General features: G+C 33.8%; 1 protein-coding gene across 1 annotated transcript in view; it reads right to left on the bottom strand.

The window, feature by feature from the left end:
- LOC132753850 (low-density lipoprotein receptor-related protein 2-like) overlaps nt 1–11,084 on the bottom strand; it is a gene marked incomplete at its 3' end in the record, with an annotated part of 36,583 nt that extends 25,499 nt beyond the window's left edge. The window contains 4 exon segments of the mRNA XM_060744388.1: nt 3,505–3,612; nt 5,907–6,049; nt 6,767–6,959; nt 10,823–11,084. Coding sequence (XP_060600371.1) covers nt 3,505–3,612; nt 5,907–6,049; nt 6,767–6,959; nt 10,823–10,871 — 493 coding nt within the window.
- Nucleotides 11,085–15,741: the final 4,657 nt, after the last annotated feature.

Here is a 15,741-nt window from a genome sequence, read left to right on the forward strand (position 1 = left end):
TTGTACAATCTTGCTAGAGGTTCACTACACAATGTTTCATGCAAAATATCTTAACTCTAGCCTTTGTAAATTTAGAGAAGATGATTTTTTTAAGTTTATACTATATACATAATTATAAGGAAAACCTATCACCCCCAGGGCGGGGCAAATTTTGACACTTGAGGCAAAATTTGAACAACTTTGGTAGAGTACCTATGATATCATTTAACAAATATTAAAGCTCTAAGCCTTGTACCTTCAGACAATAAGGTTTTTTTGATTTTTTACTATATGTATATATTGAAGCTCAATGACCCCCGGGGAGAGGGCAATTTTGATCCCAGGGCTATAATTTGAACAATCTTGCTATAGGTTCACTACACAATGTTTAATGCAAAATATATAACCTCTAGCATTTGTCAATTGCTAGAAGAATTTTTTTACTATAAGTTTTTACTATATACTTGGTAATCTTGGTAAGGGTCTACCAGGCAATGCCTTATGCAATATATCTAAGCTCTAGGCCTTTTGGGTCCTAACAAGAAGTTTTTTAATTTTTTACTATATGTACATATAGTGAAATACAATGACCCCTGGGGCGGGCCGATTTTGACCCCAGGGCTATAATTTGAACAATCTTGGTAAGGGTCTACCAGACAATGCCTTAGGCAAAATATCTAAGCTCTAGGCCTTTTGGGTCTTTTCAAGAAGGTATTTTAATTTTTTACTATATGTACATATAGTGAAAACAATGACCCCCGGGGCGGGGCGGATTTTGACCCCAGGGCTATAATTTGAACAATCTTGGTAAGGGTCTACCAGAAAATGCCTTATGCAAAATATCTAAGCGCTAGGCCTTTTGGGTCTTTACAAGAAGACTTTTTAAATTTATTCTTATAATTCCTTTTGGTTGCCATGGCAACCAGATTTCTGCATGGAATAAATTTCTTTGAACAACTTTGGAAGCCCTTCACCCAAGGATTGATCCTGCCTAGTTTGGTTGAAATTGGACCAGTGGTTTTTCACAAGTTCACTATATAATCTATAGAACACACACACAAACGCACCAACACACACAGGTGAATAGCTATATGCCACCGCATCGCAGATGCTGCGGTGGCATAAAAATCAAAAGGATTTTCTTCTAAGCTACCAAGATATAATATTTATATTATAACATATATATATGTAACAAATCTAAGTAACATTTATACACACATTTATACAATGTTATAAATTACAATGTATTGTTACAACATATGTAACATTTTTATTACCCTTCCAGATTTTTTCCGCCTTTTTGATTGGATATTGATCACCCGAAAGAAATTGATATAACCGAGCCAGACGGGTAATATACACACTAAATTTCCCCGTTGGGTACCCAACGTTGTAAACAACATGCACTGAGGTGATGTGCGTACGGTTCGATTTAAAAGCACTTTTTAACTGTCAAATGATAAATATTTACCAAAGTAGAGTAATGATTCATATTACCATCAGTATCGAAAACAAATATGACCTTGTGAAAGCTTGATATTAATTACAAAAAAGTGCGTTCAATAGACTACTCCTTTTCTCTTGTTTACATTCGTGAGGTACGGGAAAAATATGTCATGTATTTATGTGACGTCATGTTGTGACGAAGAGGTACCCTAAAGGGAATCTTCAGTTTCATTTGAAACAGCAATGATTTTTTAAACAAGAGCGATCAGTAATCACATGTGTCGCCTCATGATGGCCAATTTCATGTTGGGAAAAATTTTGTGACAGACAGACAGATAGACAGACAGTGCACAACTAGACTTGGTACTGATCATTCCTGTAAAGTTTGGATAAAATTGCACCAGTAGTTAATGAGGGGTAGTCCGGACAAGCTTTTGCGTATCTTGCAACACACAGAAAAAAACACCTTTTTATTAAAGGGCCATAACTCGGCCAAAAATCATTCAACCGGAAAACCCGTGCAATATGCCCAAGGACTCGAGCTACAGATCAATCCTGTAAAGTTTCATTGAAATTGCATTAGTGGTATAAGAGAAGTAGTCCGGACAAACTTTAAAATTAAAAATCATTAAAGGGCCATAACTCTGACAAAAATCATTGAACCGGAAAATGCTGACAATATGCACAAGTAGACTTGGTACTGATCATTCCTGTAAAGTTTGGATGAAATTGCACCAGAAGTTTATGAGGAGTAGTCCGGACAAGCTTTTGTGTATCTGGCAACACACAGAATAAAACACCTTTTTATCAAAGGGCCATAACTCGGCCAAAAATCATTCAACCGGAAAACCGGTGCAATTTGCGCAAGGACTCGAGCTACAGATCAATCCTGTAAAGTTTCATTGAAATTGCATTAGTGGTATAAGAGAAGTAGTCCGGACAAACTTTAAAATTAAGAATTATTAAAGGGCCATAACTCTGACAAAAATCATTGAACCGGAAAATGCTGACAATATGCACAACTAGACTTGGTACTGATCATTCCTGTAAAGTTTGGATGAAATTGCACCAGTAGTTTATGAGGAGTAGTCCGGACAAGTTTTGTGACGGACAGACGGACAGACAGACAACGGAGAAGTGATCCCTATATGTCGCCACTACTCCGTAGAGGCGACACAAAAATCGTCTTAACTTGGCAGGGGAAGGGTAATAAAATTATTATTTTGGTTTTGGAGTGATATATGTGGATATATTACCTGCCAAGATAAAATATCACCCTCGCCTAACGGCTCGGGTGATATAAAATCTTAACAGGTAATATATCCACATATATCACTCCAAAACCAAAATAACATATAATATGTTACAATGCATGTAAAATTTATATGTAACAATGTATGTAACATTTATACGTTACAATGTGTAACAATGTATGTAACATTTATATGTTACAATGTATGTAACATTTATATGTTGAAATGTATGTAACATTTATAAATAACAATGTATGTCACATTTATAAATTACAATGTATGTCACATTTATACATTACAATGTATGTCACATTTATACATTACAATGTATTTAATATTTATATGTTAGAATGTATGTAACATTTATATGTTAGAATGTATTTAACATTTGTAACCGCAACAGAAAGTTTTACTCCTCCTTATAATGAAGCTGTCTTGACAGTAAAGCTTACAGTTTGAATGATTTCCATTCAGTTGTTATAGAGACTGTTTTTATGCCAATTTTAACCCATGCTTATATCTCTGTGGTGTGTTCACCTTTCAACAAAATGACCAACTACTAAGCTGGCATGATTTTTGAATCAGCTGTTAGAGACAAATGTCCATTAGACTTAATGTCAGAGATCATTGTCACAAAGACATTTTGCTTTGCTCTGGGACCAAAAAAAACCAGCATGTCCTGGATTACAATTCCATGTATTCCCTTTTGAGCTTAACAGTCAGACGGTAGTAGCAAAATAGCCTGGACAAAAGTAGATAGATATTGAAAACAAAAATACAAAGATGGAGAATTAAATAAGACGGTATGTAAGTGAGTAATGCTTACTACAGTTTTGTTCATCTGTTCCATCCTGACAGTCTACATCGCCATTACATACATATGTATGTCTAAGACATGTACTGGTATCACACTGATGATCTAAACCCCTACATCCTACAGTAAACAAATATACAGTTAAGAAGATGCACATAATATACAGAGTACATAATTTGTAAAAAAATCAAATTTAAACTAAAATTAACTTTTTTAATTACCCTAAAGGATGCCTCACGACTGTATTGTTTTTATATTTACGTAATTTCAATGGAAATTCAACAAATTATTGCAATGTATCTATTAGTTGATTGTTGTACGCTAAATAAGTGTTCAAAATATAATTCTATCACACTTCACACTATTCCTCTATTAAACAGATAGGACAGTCAAGTGCATTATTACATATATATGCACAACATAAAAAACAAATGCTTTCAAGTCATATGACATTAGATATGACATCATTTAACCAAATGCTTGCAGGAAAAAGACTTCTACGCTCAATGTAGTTTAACATATTTTTATCCATTCTCTTTTAAATTAGCAATTAAGAATTAAGATAGATCTTAATTTGTATTTCATTAAATTAGTATAATAATGCACAATTTATCGTTCAAATGCTATGTTTGACCTATCGGCCTTTGTGATTATATTCCTACGCATTGAACTCAAACCGTGCACTGCACTCAAAGTTAATATCTATTTCCTGAAAATCACAAAATGACTATAAGTGAAACAAGGGTGCCATAGTCACAAAATACGCCCGTTTACGAAAGCTTTAGATGGAGATGGGGGCATTATGGATAAGTGTTATCTAGCAAGCAAGTTTTTATTCTTGGCACTGTGTTGTTAAATGAACATTAAAACAAATCAGTAGGGAAGATATGCACAGGATGGGTGACCTTGACCTTGGTCGCAGGGACCTGAATTTTATGCATGGCACTAAGCCTCACAATGATGAACATTTGTGCCAAATTATATTGAATTCCCTCTATGCATGTAGAAGTTTTGCTCCAGACAAGCGTTTTCTATGGCTCTACCTGTGACCTTCACCTTTGACCTAGAGCCTTGGTTCATGTGCAGGGCACTACGTCTCATGGTGGTGAACAATTCTATAAAGTAACATTAAAATTCCTCCATGCATGTAGAAAATATGCTCCGGAACATATCTAGATATTTAATCATCTCCAGTGACCTTGACCTTGCAAATATTAACCTGAATTAAATGTGTCACACCTGTAGTCATGATAGTTACCATTTGTGCTACAATCCATGACTAAATGGTCCCTATACACATCTTCAAATTTTTATCTGAACTTTGACCTCTATGTGTAACCTTGATTTTGGTCGCAGGGATCTGAATTTTGCGTGCGACACTCAGCCTCACAATGGTGAACATTTGTGCCAAGTTATATTGAAATCCCCCTATGAATGTAGAAGTTTTGCTCTGGACAAGCGTTTTTCAATGATCTCTAAGTGTGACTTTGACCTGGAGACCTGGATCATGCATGGAGCAATACATATCATAGTGGTGAACATTTCCATAAAGTATTATAAAAATTCTGCCATACATGTAGGAGATATGCTCCAGACAAAATCTGGATATTTCACCATCTTTAGTGACCTTGACCTTGCATATATTGACCTAAAGTACATGTGTCACAGCCGTAGTCATGATAATGACCATTTGTGTTACAATCCCTCAATAAATGATGATTTAATCGTCCCTATACACATCTTCATTTTTTTATATAAACTTTGACCTCTATGTGAGACCTTGACCTTGGCTGCAGGGACCTGAATTTTGTGCGCGACACTCTACCTCACAATGGTGAACATTTGTGCCAAGTTATATTGAAATCCCTCTATGCATGTGGAAGTTTTGCTCCGGACAAGCGTTTTTCAATGAGCTCTAAGTGTGACCTTGACCTTTGACCTAGAGACCTAGTTCATGTGCGTGACATGGCTTCTCATAATGGTAAACATTTCAAAGAAATTTCATTAAAATCCCTCCATGCGTGTAGGAGATATGCTCCAGACAAAATCTGGATATTTCATCATCTTTAGTGACCTTGACCTTGTATATATTGACCTTGTATAGATTGAAGTTTCATTAAAATCCCTCCATACATGTAGGAGATATGCTCTGGACAAATTGGACGCCGCCCGCCAGACCACCCGCCCGGGGCCTTCCCATAATACGTCCCGTTTTTCAAACGGGCGTATAAAAACTAGAAAATGTCAATGCCTGATTACCATATCATTGAAGCTAGGAAGTAAACATACTACTCATACATCTACAGTAGGTATTCACAGCCCTTAAGGCAGATAATCTTCACCAAATATATCTAGCAAATACATCATATTTAAGTAATCATGACGATTATTTTAAAAACATTTATATTTATTACCATATGTGAGCTCAAATGATTTCTCCACCCAACCTTGGTCTTTCAGCCATCCTTTGCACTTGTAAATTCCAATGTCAGAGTATAACATGTTCCTGATTGTCAGAATATTAACCCTATCAAATGTTGTTCTAACTTGATACATTCTGTAATATAAACAAGAGCTGTTAGTAAGACTGCAGACTTAACTATTTTCAGTGCTTGAAAATAAAACAAGAGCTGTCAGTAGGACTGCGGACTTAACTATTCACAGTGCTTGAAAATAAAACAAGAGCTGTCAGTAGGACTGCAAACTCAAATATTCTCAGTGCTTGAAAATAAAACAAGAGCTGTCAGTAGGACTTCTGACTCAACTATTCTCAGTGCTTGAAAATAAACAAGAGCCGTCAGTAGGACTGCAGACTCAAATATTCTCAGTGCTTGAAAATAAAACAAGAGCTGTCAGTAGGACTTCTGACTCAACTATTCTCAGTGCTTGAAAATAAAACAAGAGCTGTCAGTAGGACTGCTGACTCAACTATTCTCAGTGCTTGAAAATAAAACAAGAGCTGTCAGTAGGACTTCTAACTCAACTATTCTCAGTGCTTGAAAATAAAACAAGAGCTGTCAGTAGGACTGCTGACTCAACTATTCTCAGTGCTTGAAAATAAAACAAGAGCTGTCAGTAGGACTGCTGACACAACTATTCTCAGGGCTTGAAAATAAAACAAGAGCTTTCAGTAGGACTGTGGACTCAACTATTCACAGTGCTTGATAGTAAAACAAGTGCTTGATAGTAAAACAAACAAGAGCTGTCAGAAGGCCTGCGGACAGTGCTTGAACCAAATTTTGACAAGTATAAAACTGGTTAATAAGTGACAAACCTTCCACGAAACATTCTGACTGGACGCTTGCTAGGTGTCTTGTACCATTTAAGGGCTGGGGTGGGACCTGATCCTGAACACAGAGCCTTGCAGTATATCTGATTAATTTGTCCACCTAAACCAATAACATATTCACCATCCTGTAGTTCCTGACCATCTTTCTGTATTGTGAGATCACACTGATTACCACTGCCTGTAACAATTGTTTTAAAATAAATATTCTGTGAAACCATTAAGTATGATAATTTTTTGTCATTCTCTAATATTTCGTCACCTTAGTGCAGTAACAGGTTATCTCCTATTAAATTATTTAAGGAGATAATCCGTTACTAGGTGACAATTTCACATCATATAGATCAAGAGGTAGTTTCTAAGATGTGTTAACTTCTGTCTTTAAATCATTTGTTCAAGCTATTTTGTATTTTATATTATTTGTAAAATATTGCTCACTTCAAAAAAGAAATAGGTTAAAGAACAATATTAGAATTTCTTATGCAACATTGTGATTTACCACTCAGTCTGAAAGCTGGTTTTTACTTTCTTTGTGACTTTTAAGTATCACATTGCTCTATTGTTAATATACATTTGACCCTAGTTTAATGAACATTCTTTAAATAGTAAATGAGATCCAAAATGACTTTTAAAGGACAATTATGCCTCAGAAATGCTTTAATTATTTCTCAAAATCTTTATTTTCCTGTTAAAATTTCTATTAAGTTATATGTTGGCCAATTACCTGAACCATCTTCTGATTTTTGCCAATTAGTACAGTATTGATTTAGAATTTTGACTTCCATTCAAAATACTATGTTCTTTATATATTGCAACTATTATGACAAATTATTTAACATCCAGCGCTACTTTTTTAGGGTCATAAGCATGCAACATACCATTATTCAAAGGTTATAAAATTAATGTTTGCCCTTGCTCCAGAATTTTGTTTTGTTTCTGAGGCATTATGTGCCTTTAAGGCCTGAACTTTCAACTGTGACCTTGATGTGGCTACATCTTTGTAAAAATTGCAAATAAATAATTGTGACTTATCCAATGTGATGTAAGAAACGGTCTGTTTTGACTTTTGTAGAAGTGAATATCCAACAGTTGTAAAATTTTGCCAACTTTAAAGTAGCATTAAATAAATATGTAAAAATATTTTGCCGTCGGCCTAAAAACAAAGCGTTCTACAGTTTCATTAATCTTATTAACAGTATTGTTGTAAATCTCATCTAATATTGTTCATAAATTGCAATTTTTAACGAAAAAACCCAAGGCAACACTAAAGTTTGTATACGAATTTTAACATGCAAATGAAGACTTATAATAATCGGCTTGTGTATGCGCTACGTCAGTGTTTAAGTTGCTATACGGACACAGCAAATATGAGATTTTCTTGTGCAAAAACACTTTAATTGTTTTAGCTTCATGGTGCACAAGGCCTGGCGTTCAGAAAAAAGTAATCATCTCATCAAATTGATTAAATTTGTATGAACACACCCGTTACAATGTGGAAATATACTGTTAAATTAGGACTGCTACTTATAGTCATGTTTGTTGATTTTATATTGATGTACTGATGATCTGAAGGCGGAGTTTCTCATGCAAACTGAAATTGTACTAACAATTTTGCCACAATGAGGTTGCAGATTTTATGCTTTATATATTAAAACTCATTTTGGTTGTCTTGACACAAAAATAAGATCTGGAGCCGATGTGAAACCCAATTTATTAATGACATGTCGCTATTTCTGTTTTTATGAAATTTATTAAATGTAACTTTAATGGACATTTAGCAGAAAGAACACTATGTTGTTCCTTTATATACATATTATATTACATGCATTCAATAATGATATTTGAAAATATCAATTCATTAATATAACATCATAATCCCCTATGTGACTGGTCAATTAACAAGATGGCCAAGTTGGCTCTAGATGGATCACCTGAGATCAATCGCATTTCAGTTTCCAAACATGAAGATTTAAAGACCTTTTTTGTAACAAGTCTTGTTGACCATGGGGACATTATCTATGTAACTTTTGTAGCATACATGTGATAGCTAAAATGTGCCAAAACTGGATTTTCAACTGGATTTAGGGGCTCAAAAATGTATTCTTTAATCAACTCAAATTTCAACATTGGCACATTTGGTAGAACAAACTCATATTTCCCTCAAAATGACAAGTGTTTTATATGATCTAATTCATGTTGTTTTAAAAAAAACAAAACAAAACATATGGATATAGCCAAATAAATTATGGCTTACATCATTTTAATTCAAGTCAATGAAAGTTTATTTCTAGAACAGTCATATTTCATCAAAATGCAATAATGTGACATTACAAAAAGTGTTTAAGAAGACATTTGTTAAAAAATCTTTTGTATTATAAAAGTATATTCGAAAACGTGCTATAACTTTTTATAGTCGAAAGACAGTTATTTTGTTCCTTCAGTGAAATACAGGCTAACGCAAGAAGAATAAGACCAAAAGTAAATTTCTTTTAAACATTTAATGCAAGAAGTTTTCATTTTTTTAAATCACATTTTTGAAGAATATATACTAAAGATTGTAAATTAATAAATATTACCACTATGCTGCAAAACAGTTTCTGAGGCAAACATTTAAGTTTTAGGTATATATTTAGCTTTTGTGAATAAAAGAATAATGAAAAAAAAGAATGGAACCATTAATAAATCTATTGTAGAGAGACACCTGTGAAGTTTGGTACCATTGGTCAGACCGAGGTATTGTTGAACGAAAATGTTGATAACCACAGATGACAAACCAACATGCTATCCTCTGAATCTGTGCTCAGGTGAGCTAAAAACTAGGAATGATATCTTATAGAAAAGTAAAGAAAGGTTCACAGCATTAAAGTACAATTTCTTATAAATTGCAAAGATCCATTAGACTTTATAAGATTATGAAACATTGTGACAGCTACATTTATAACCTAAAATATACCCTATAACAGACTATGTTAATCTTTGACCTCTAAGTGTGACCATTGAAGTAGGGAGGGACCCATGTTTTGCGCCTGACATATCGTCTTATTATTGTGATAATTTGTGCAAAGTATATTTAAAATTCGTTGATCTATGAAGAAGTTATGGACAGGACACAAAATATACCATATAACAGACTGTTAACCTTTGACCTCTAAGTGTGACCTTGACCTTGGAGGTAGGGGTGCAGGTGTTGTACTTGACATATGATGTCTTATTATTGTGACTATTTGTGGCAAGTAATTTCAAAATCCCTTGAACTATGAACAAGTTCTAGATCAGACACAAAATATACCATATAACAGACTATGTTAATTTTTGACCTCCAAGTGTGACCTTGACCTTGGAGGTAGGTGACCAGTTTTGCACATGACACATCATCTCATTATTGTGAACAATTGTGGCAAGTATTTACAAAATCTCTTCAAAGATAAGAAAGTTATGGACTGGACATGACATTCACCCTCAAATAGACAATGTTGACCTTGAATGAACAAGTGCGACCTTGACCCTGGAGGTAGGGGTCTGGTTTTTGCGCACGACACATCGTCTTATTATAACAAACATTTGTGCCAAGTAATTTTAAATTCCTTTGATAAATGACAAAGTAATAGACTGGACACGAAAGTGTGACGGATGGATGGAGCCAATTTCTATATCAAAAAAATATTTTTAGTATTTAATATTAACATCCAAACTTCTGAAATATGCGGAACGTCAGTCACAGATCCTACTCAGGTGTCTGAAATAATGCATGGAGTAGCACCCGAGAGTCTCCTCCACTAGTAAAGCTGGAAAGTAGCCATATATATAACTTTAATTGTCTTGGTGTGACCCAACCAAAGAAGAAAAAAAGTTAGTATAGATCTACTGTCTTGTCATCATATACAGATAATAACCCTGTCGATATAAGAGTAATTTTAAATATTTTGATTTATTGTACCTTTGTCTTGCTACACACATTTTAATCACAATACAATTATTGGAGGCATGATGCATGAATGTGTAATAAATATAACTTTTGAGAAAACTATATGTTAAATAACTTACACGTATGATAGATTCCAAGAAGAATCCCCGCAAAAATTAAACACTTCATGTTGAAATGCAAACTTTTCAATGAATTGTCTGAAATTTTCTAAAATCAGCTTTAAATAACTGTGCCAATTTATTCTCAATTACACTGATTGTTTAATCTGACCTCAGCCTGTTGAAAAATATAACAGAGTGTGGAAACAAAAATAAACAGTCCAGAATGCACTTTGTTGTCTAAGTGGCTTGTTTTCTCAGATACATCACTTCAAACAGGATATAAACAATCTAAGACTGGAGTGACTTACTAAAAAGACAAGGATAAGAACGTAATAAGAGCCACTTAACTCTAAAAATGTTCCCTGGTATAAAAAAAACTTGTTTATGAAGTTTACTGACAACTTTAATATCTGTTAAACATGGCCATCACATTTTCAGTTTTGTGGTAACTGCAACAAGGCAATGTAATTCTACCTAGTAAAATTATTCGAAATATCCTATAATGTTAGATAACTGTTTCTATAATGATAAAATAAGGGTGAGATTCAATTATCATTACATGCATATGCAGCTACATTTTCTAAGCATTATGATAACAAGAGCACCACTATGCGGAGCATTATATGCCCGAAAAAGCTTTTTTTTTTTAGTAAAGATAAAGCATTTGTAAGACATTGGAATTAAATAAAGTATTACCTCCTTCAAATAACAATCCTCCTATGAAGTTTGAATATTGTGGTCGAAATGGAACTGTTTTCAATTTTAAGGTAATAGTGACCTTGACCTTTGACATTGTGACCCAAAAATCCATTGGGTCTTCTACCTAATATGGACAATCATCCTATGAAATTTGAATATTGTGGGCCTAATGGAACTTAAGTTATGCTCAAGAAACTGTTTTCAATATCAAAGTAATAGTGACCTTGACCTTTGACCTTGTGACCCCAAAATCAAGAGGGGTCTTGTGCCCAATATAGACAATCATCCTATAAAGTTTGAACACTGTGGGCCAAATAGAATTTTAGTTATGCTCCGGAAACTGTTTTCAGTTTTAAGGTAATAGTGACTTTGACCTTTGACCTTGTGACCAAAAAACCAATATGGGTCTTCTACCCAATATGGACAATCATCCTATGAAGATTGAACACTGTGGGCCAAATGGAACTTAAGTTATGCTCCGGAAACTGTTTTCAGTTTAAAGGTAATAGTGACCTTGACCTTTGACCTTGTGACCCCAAAATCAATAGGGGTCTTCTACCCAATATGGACAATCATCCTATGAAGTTTGAACACTGTGGGCCAAATGGGACTTAAGTTATGCTCCGGAAACTGTTTTCAGTTTTAAGGTCATAGTGACCTTGACCTTTGACCTTGTGACCCCAAAATCAATAGGGGTCTTCCACCCAATATGGACAATCATCCTATGAAGTTTGAATATTTGGGCCAAATGGAACTTGGAAATGGAATGGAAATGGGCATTTAAAAATGGATATTATATTAATTTCATCTTATTTCGCCAATTTATCAACTAACCAAGATATCTAAAACAAAATTTAAGATATTAAGAACATATCAGATATATTCCATTCAACAGGGAGATATCAAATATCAATAAGATATCATAAAGATATCTAAGAAATATCATGGATTTATTATAATGAAATTACTAAGATGATATCAAAGATATCCACAGGAATCACAGAGATATCAAGGTGATATCAGTAGAATATAAGCTACCTTGAATGGGAAGCACTGTAAATAGAATAGTTACAGTACAGTACCAGGATATCCTGTTCTCCCAATTACCCTAAATAAATTACAACACATGTAATTCCTAGAAAATGTTTATGTGATTCTGGATAATTCCAAGAAAACTTATTTTCACTTTTCAACTTCACCCCAGTAGTTTCTAAGGTGTTAACAAGCATTTTATGTGAACTAGAAGTAAATAAGTAAATAAGCATGCAGTCATGCATGGGGGGGGAGGCTAAAATAAAATATATCATACAACTAAAATATATCATGAAATAAACTGAAACTAAATCAGTGCTATTAACAATACTCATGCTATATACTAAATGTTTATAATTTGAAATTGTAATGTATGAACACTCATATATACAATTACAAAAGCAGGAGAGGCCCTGTTTTTACACAATTATTAACATGCCACGTGACTGCAGGCTGGCTTCGATCTATACTGGTGGAAAAAGGCTGTCTGCAGATTAAAGGTTAATATGTGTTCTGTAAAATAAACATTATAAAATAACTGGCAGTATATCTTATCTGACAAATGCTTGAAAGTTACTAAAATTGAAGAACTATATTTGCATATGATAAATTAATTATTGCTGTTCGTTCAAAATGCATTTGTACAAAATTTCATTAATTCAAAAACAATGAATTATAGAAAATGTTTGAACTTGATGAAAAATAAACTTTCCAATCTTTGAGCAAGAGCCAATAAAAATATTTTTTTAAATAGAATATATTACATGCAGTAAGAAAGTAAAAATATCTTTCTTTTTGTCTTAAAGTAGCATGACTGGAGATTCATGCAAATTTTCATGAAAATTTTGAAAATGTATTAAAAAGTAAAATATTGTGAAGTGAACAAAGAAAGTAATTTACACATTTCAAGAAAAGTAATAATTTACATATTACCATATGTGTGATTAAATTACCTAAATTAGATTACATGTATTTATCACCAGATATCTACTACATGATCTATGCAGTTTGCATAATTTTGACCTCTTTTTTGGACACATTTACAAATGCTGTTTAAAATGCATTTTTTCTCAACTTTGACTATCTTGAAATATTTTGTTGCATCTGGAGGCATTCAGCTTAAATAATTAAAGATACATGATTACAGGAAATATTAAAGATTTTGATACTGACCTTGAGAAATGTATCTCAAGTGTTTATGAAATAAATGATTAATTACTCAAGTGCAGTGGCTTGTTACATAGGATATAACGTAGAAAAAACACACATATATACTACTCAACTTTTGCTAAGCACCATTATGTTTGAATGTGAATATATTTTAGGATAATTTTATTAACACTGTGGAAAGGTTTTGATTGATTTGATTTACTGTTTTATCAATTCAGCTGAAGGTCAAATTTAACCCTATAAAGGAGTTTTGCACCGATTTTGTGCTAGAGAAGAGGATGACCCCCCTCTTTTCAGAAGATTTCAGAACATCCAGCATGTTTTTCAATTTTGTTTAGTTTAAGACTTAATACCGCGTGTGTGACCCATGACTATCAGCACCTTCTAATACTCTCTATTAGCTTTCTGATCATTCTAACGTGTACGGCTGCCCATTCTTGGACCAACATGGCTCCAAGCTCCTGGATGGTTCTGGGTTGCAGCTGATGAGGTGAAATTCTAACCAGCAGCTCATTCCACATGTGTTCTATTTGATTTAAGTCAGGTAAGCGAGCTGGCCAGTCCATGCACTCAATAGACTCCCTCTCTAGGTAGTCCTGGACTACCCTGTACCTTAGGGTACTTGTGGTCAAGTATGAAGACAATCCATTCATAACAAAGTTACAACCAATTAGAGCAAAAGTCAATCAAAATTCAAACATTTAATATTCAAGGTCAAGGTCATTTATGAGAAAAGGTCAAGTTCTGTCTGATCAACTTGAAGGTTTTGTTCTAAGGATTGTTACGTAAAAGTATGAAAGCAATCCATTTCATATTAAAAACAAGAATCTGCGTTTGATAAACACAAATGTCCCCAAGCTCACTGTTGTCAATAATTTAACTTAAGAGAGTGAAGTAGCTAATTTTCATGGAAGGCAAAATTCTACTTTGTTTACATTTTGCCACTTTTATGACAATTATTTCATATAAGGCCCTACTTTCTTTAGGATATAGGCATTTAACTAAATATGAAATAAATCTGTCAATATATAAAGGCTGTATGGGCAAAAGTGTAAAAATCTATTTTTAGCACTGTTGACCTTGACCCAACTGACCCCTATCTCCATCCAAAGGAAGAATACCATGCAAGTTATCTTCCTACCAATTATAATATACACCTGTCAATAAATAAAGGCTGTATGAGCAGTATGGCTGTACACCTGTAAAAGTGTAAAAAATCTATTTTTGACATTGGTGACCTTGACCCTAATGACCCCTTACTAAAGGAAAAGGAAGAGGACCTCCCTTGGTATATCTATTATAAACATGAAAGACATAAACTTAAAAATAAAGGCTGTATGAGCAGAAATGTTTAGATTAATTTTTTTACACAAGTGACCTTGACCTTGACCTAGAAACGCCTTTCGCCACAAAAAATTAGAGGACCGTTAAAGGTATCCACCTACCAAATATGAAAGATAACATTATATAAATTAAGTAATTAGGTGAAATTTTTTGATAAATCCAACTTGGCGGAATAGGTTAACCATACAAGGCCCTATTTTCAAAGTGATAAAAAGGGAAATTACTGGGAAAATGGATGGCACATTTATATAACTTGGCAATATCATGTACAATGTATTGATAAGTAAGTGTGAAAATTATTAAGCCATTAGTTCAGATAGAACAAGATATTTCCAACTTGCCGAATTAGGTTAAACATTATTCATTTTCTAAGTGCTGAAAAGGGCCATAACTTGGTGCAAATGGAAGCCATAGGCATGTTACTTGCCCAGATCATTATACTTTGCATGGATTAGTAAGTGTGTAAATTATGAAGCCATTTGTACATGTAGAACTTAAGAAAAATCCAACTTGCCGTTCTAGGTTAACCTTGTTCGGACAGACGGATGTCCGGTTCAATTACTATATGCCCTGGGGCATAAAAATATGACCAATGATAAAGTTTTCGGATAACAATGTCAACATGATTGTAGCAATAGCTTTTTTTCTTTGAAAAAGTAGAGCTAAAAATTTCTTAAAAAGTGGCATGACTA

This window comes from Ruditapes philippinarum, unplaced genomic scaffold, assembly GCF_026571515.1.
Source record: "Ruditapes philippinarum isolate M1 unplaced genomic scaffold, ASM2657151v2 ctg8701_1_1_1_1, whole genome shotgun sequence".
NCBI lineage: Eukaryota > Metazoa > Mollusca > Bivalvia > Venerida > Veneridae > Ruditapes > Ruditapes philippinarum.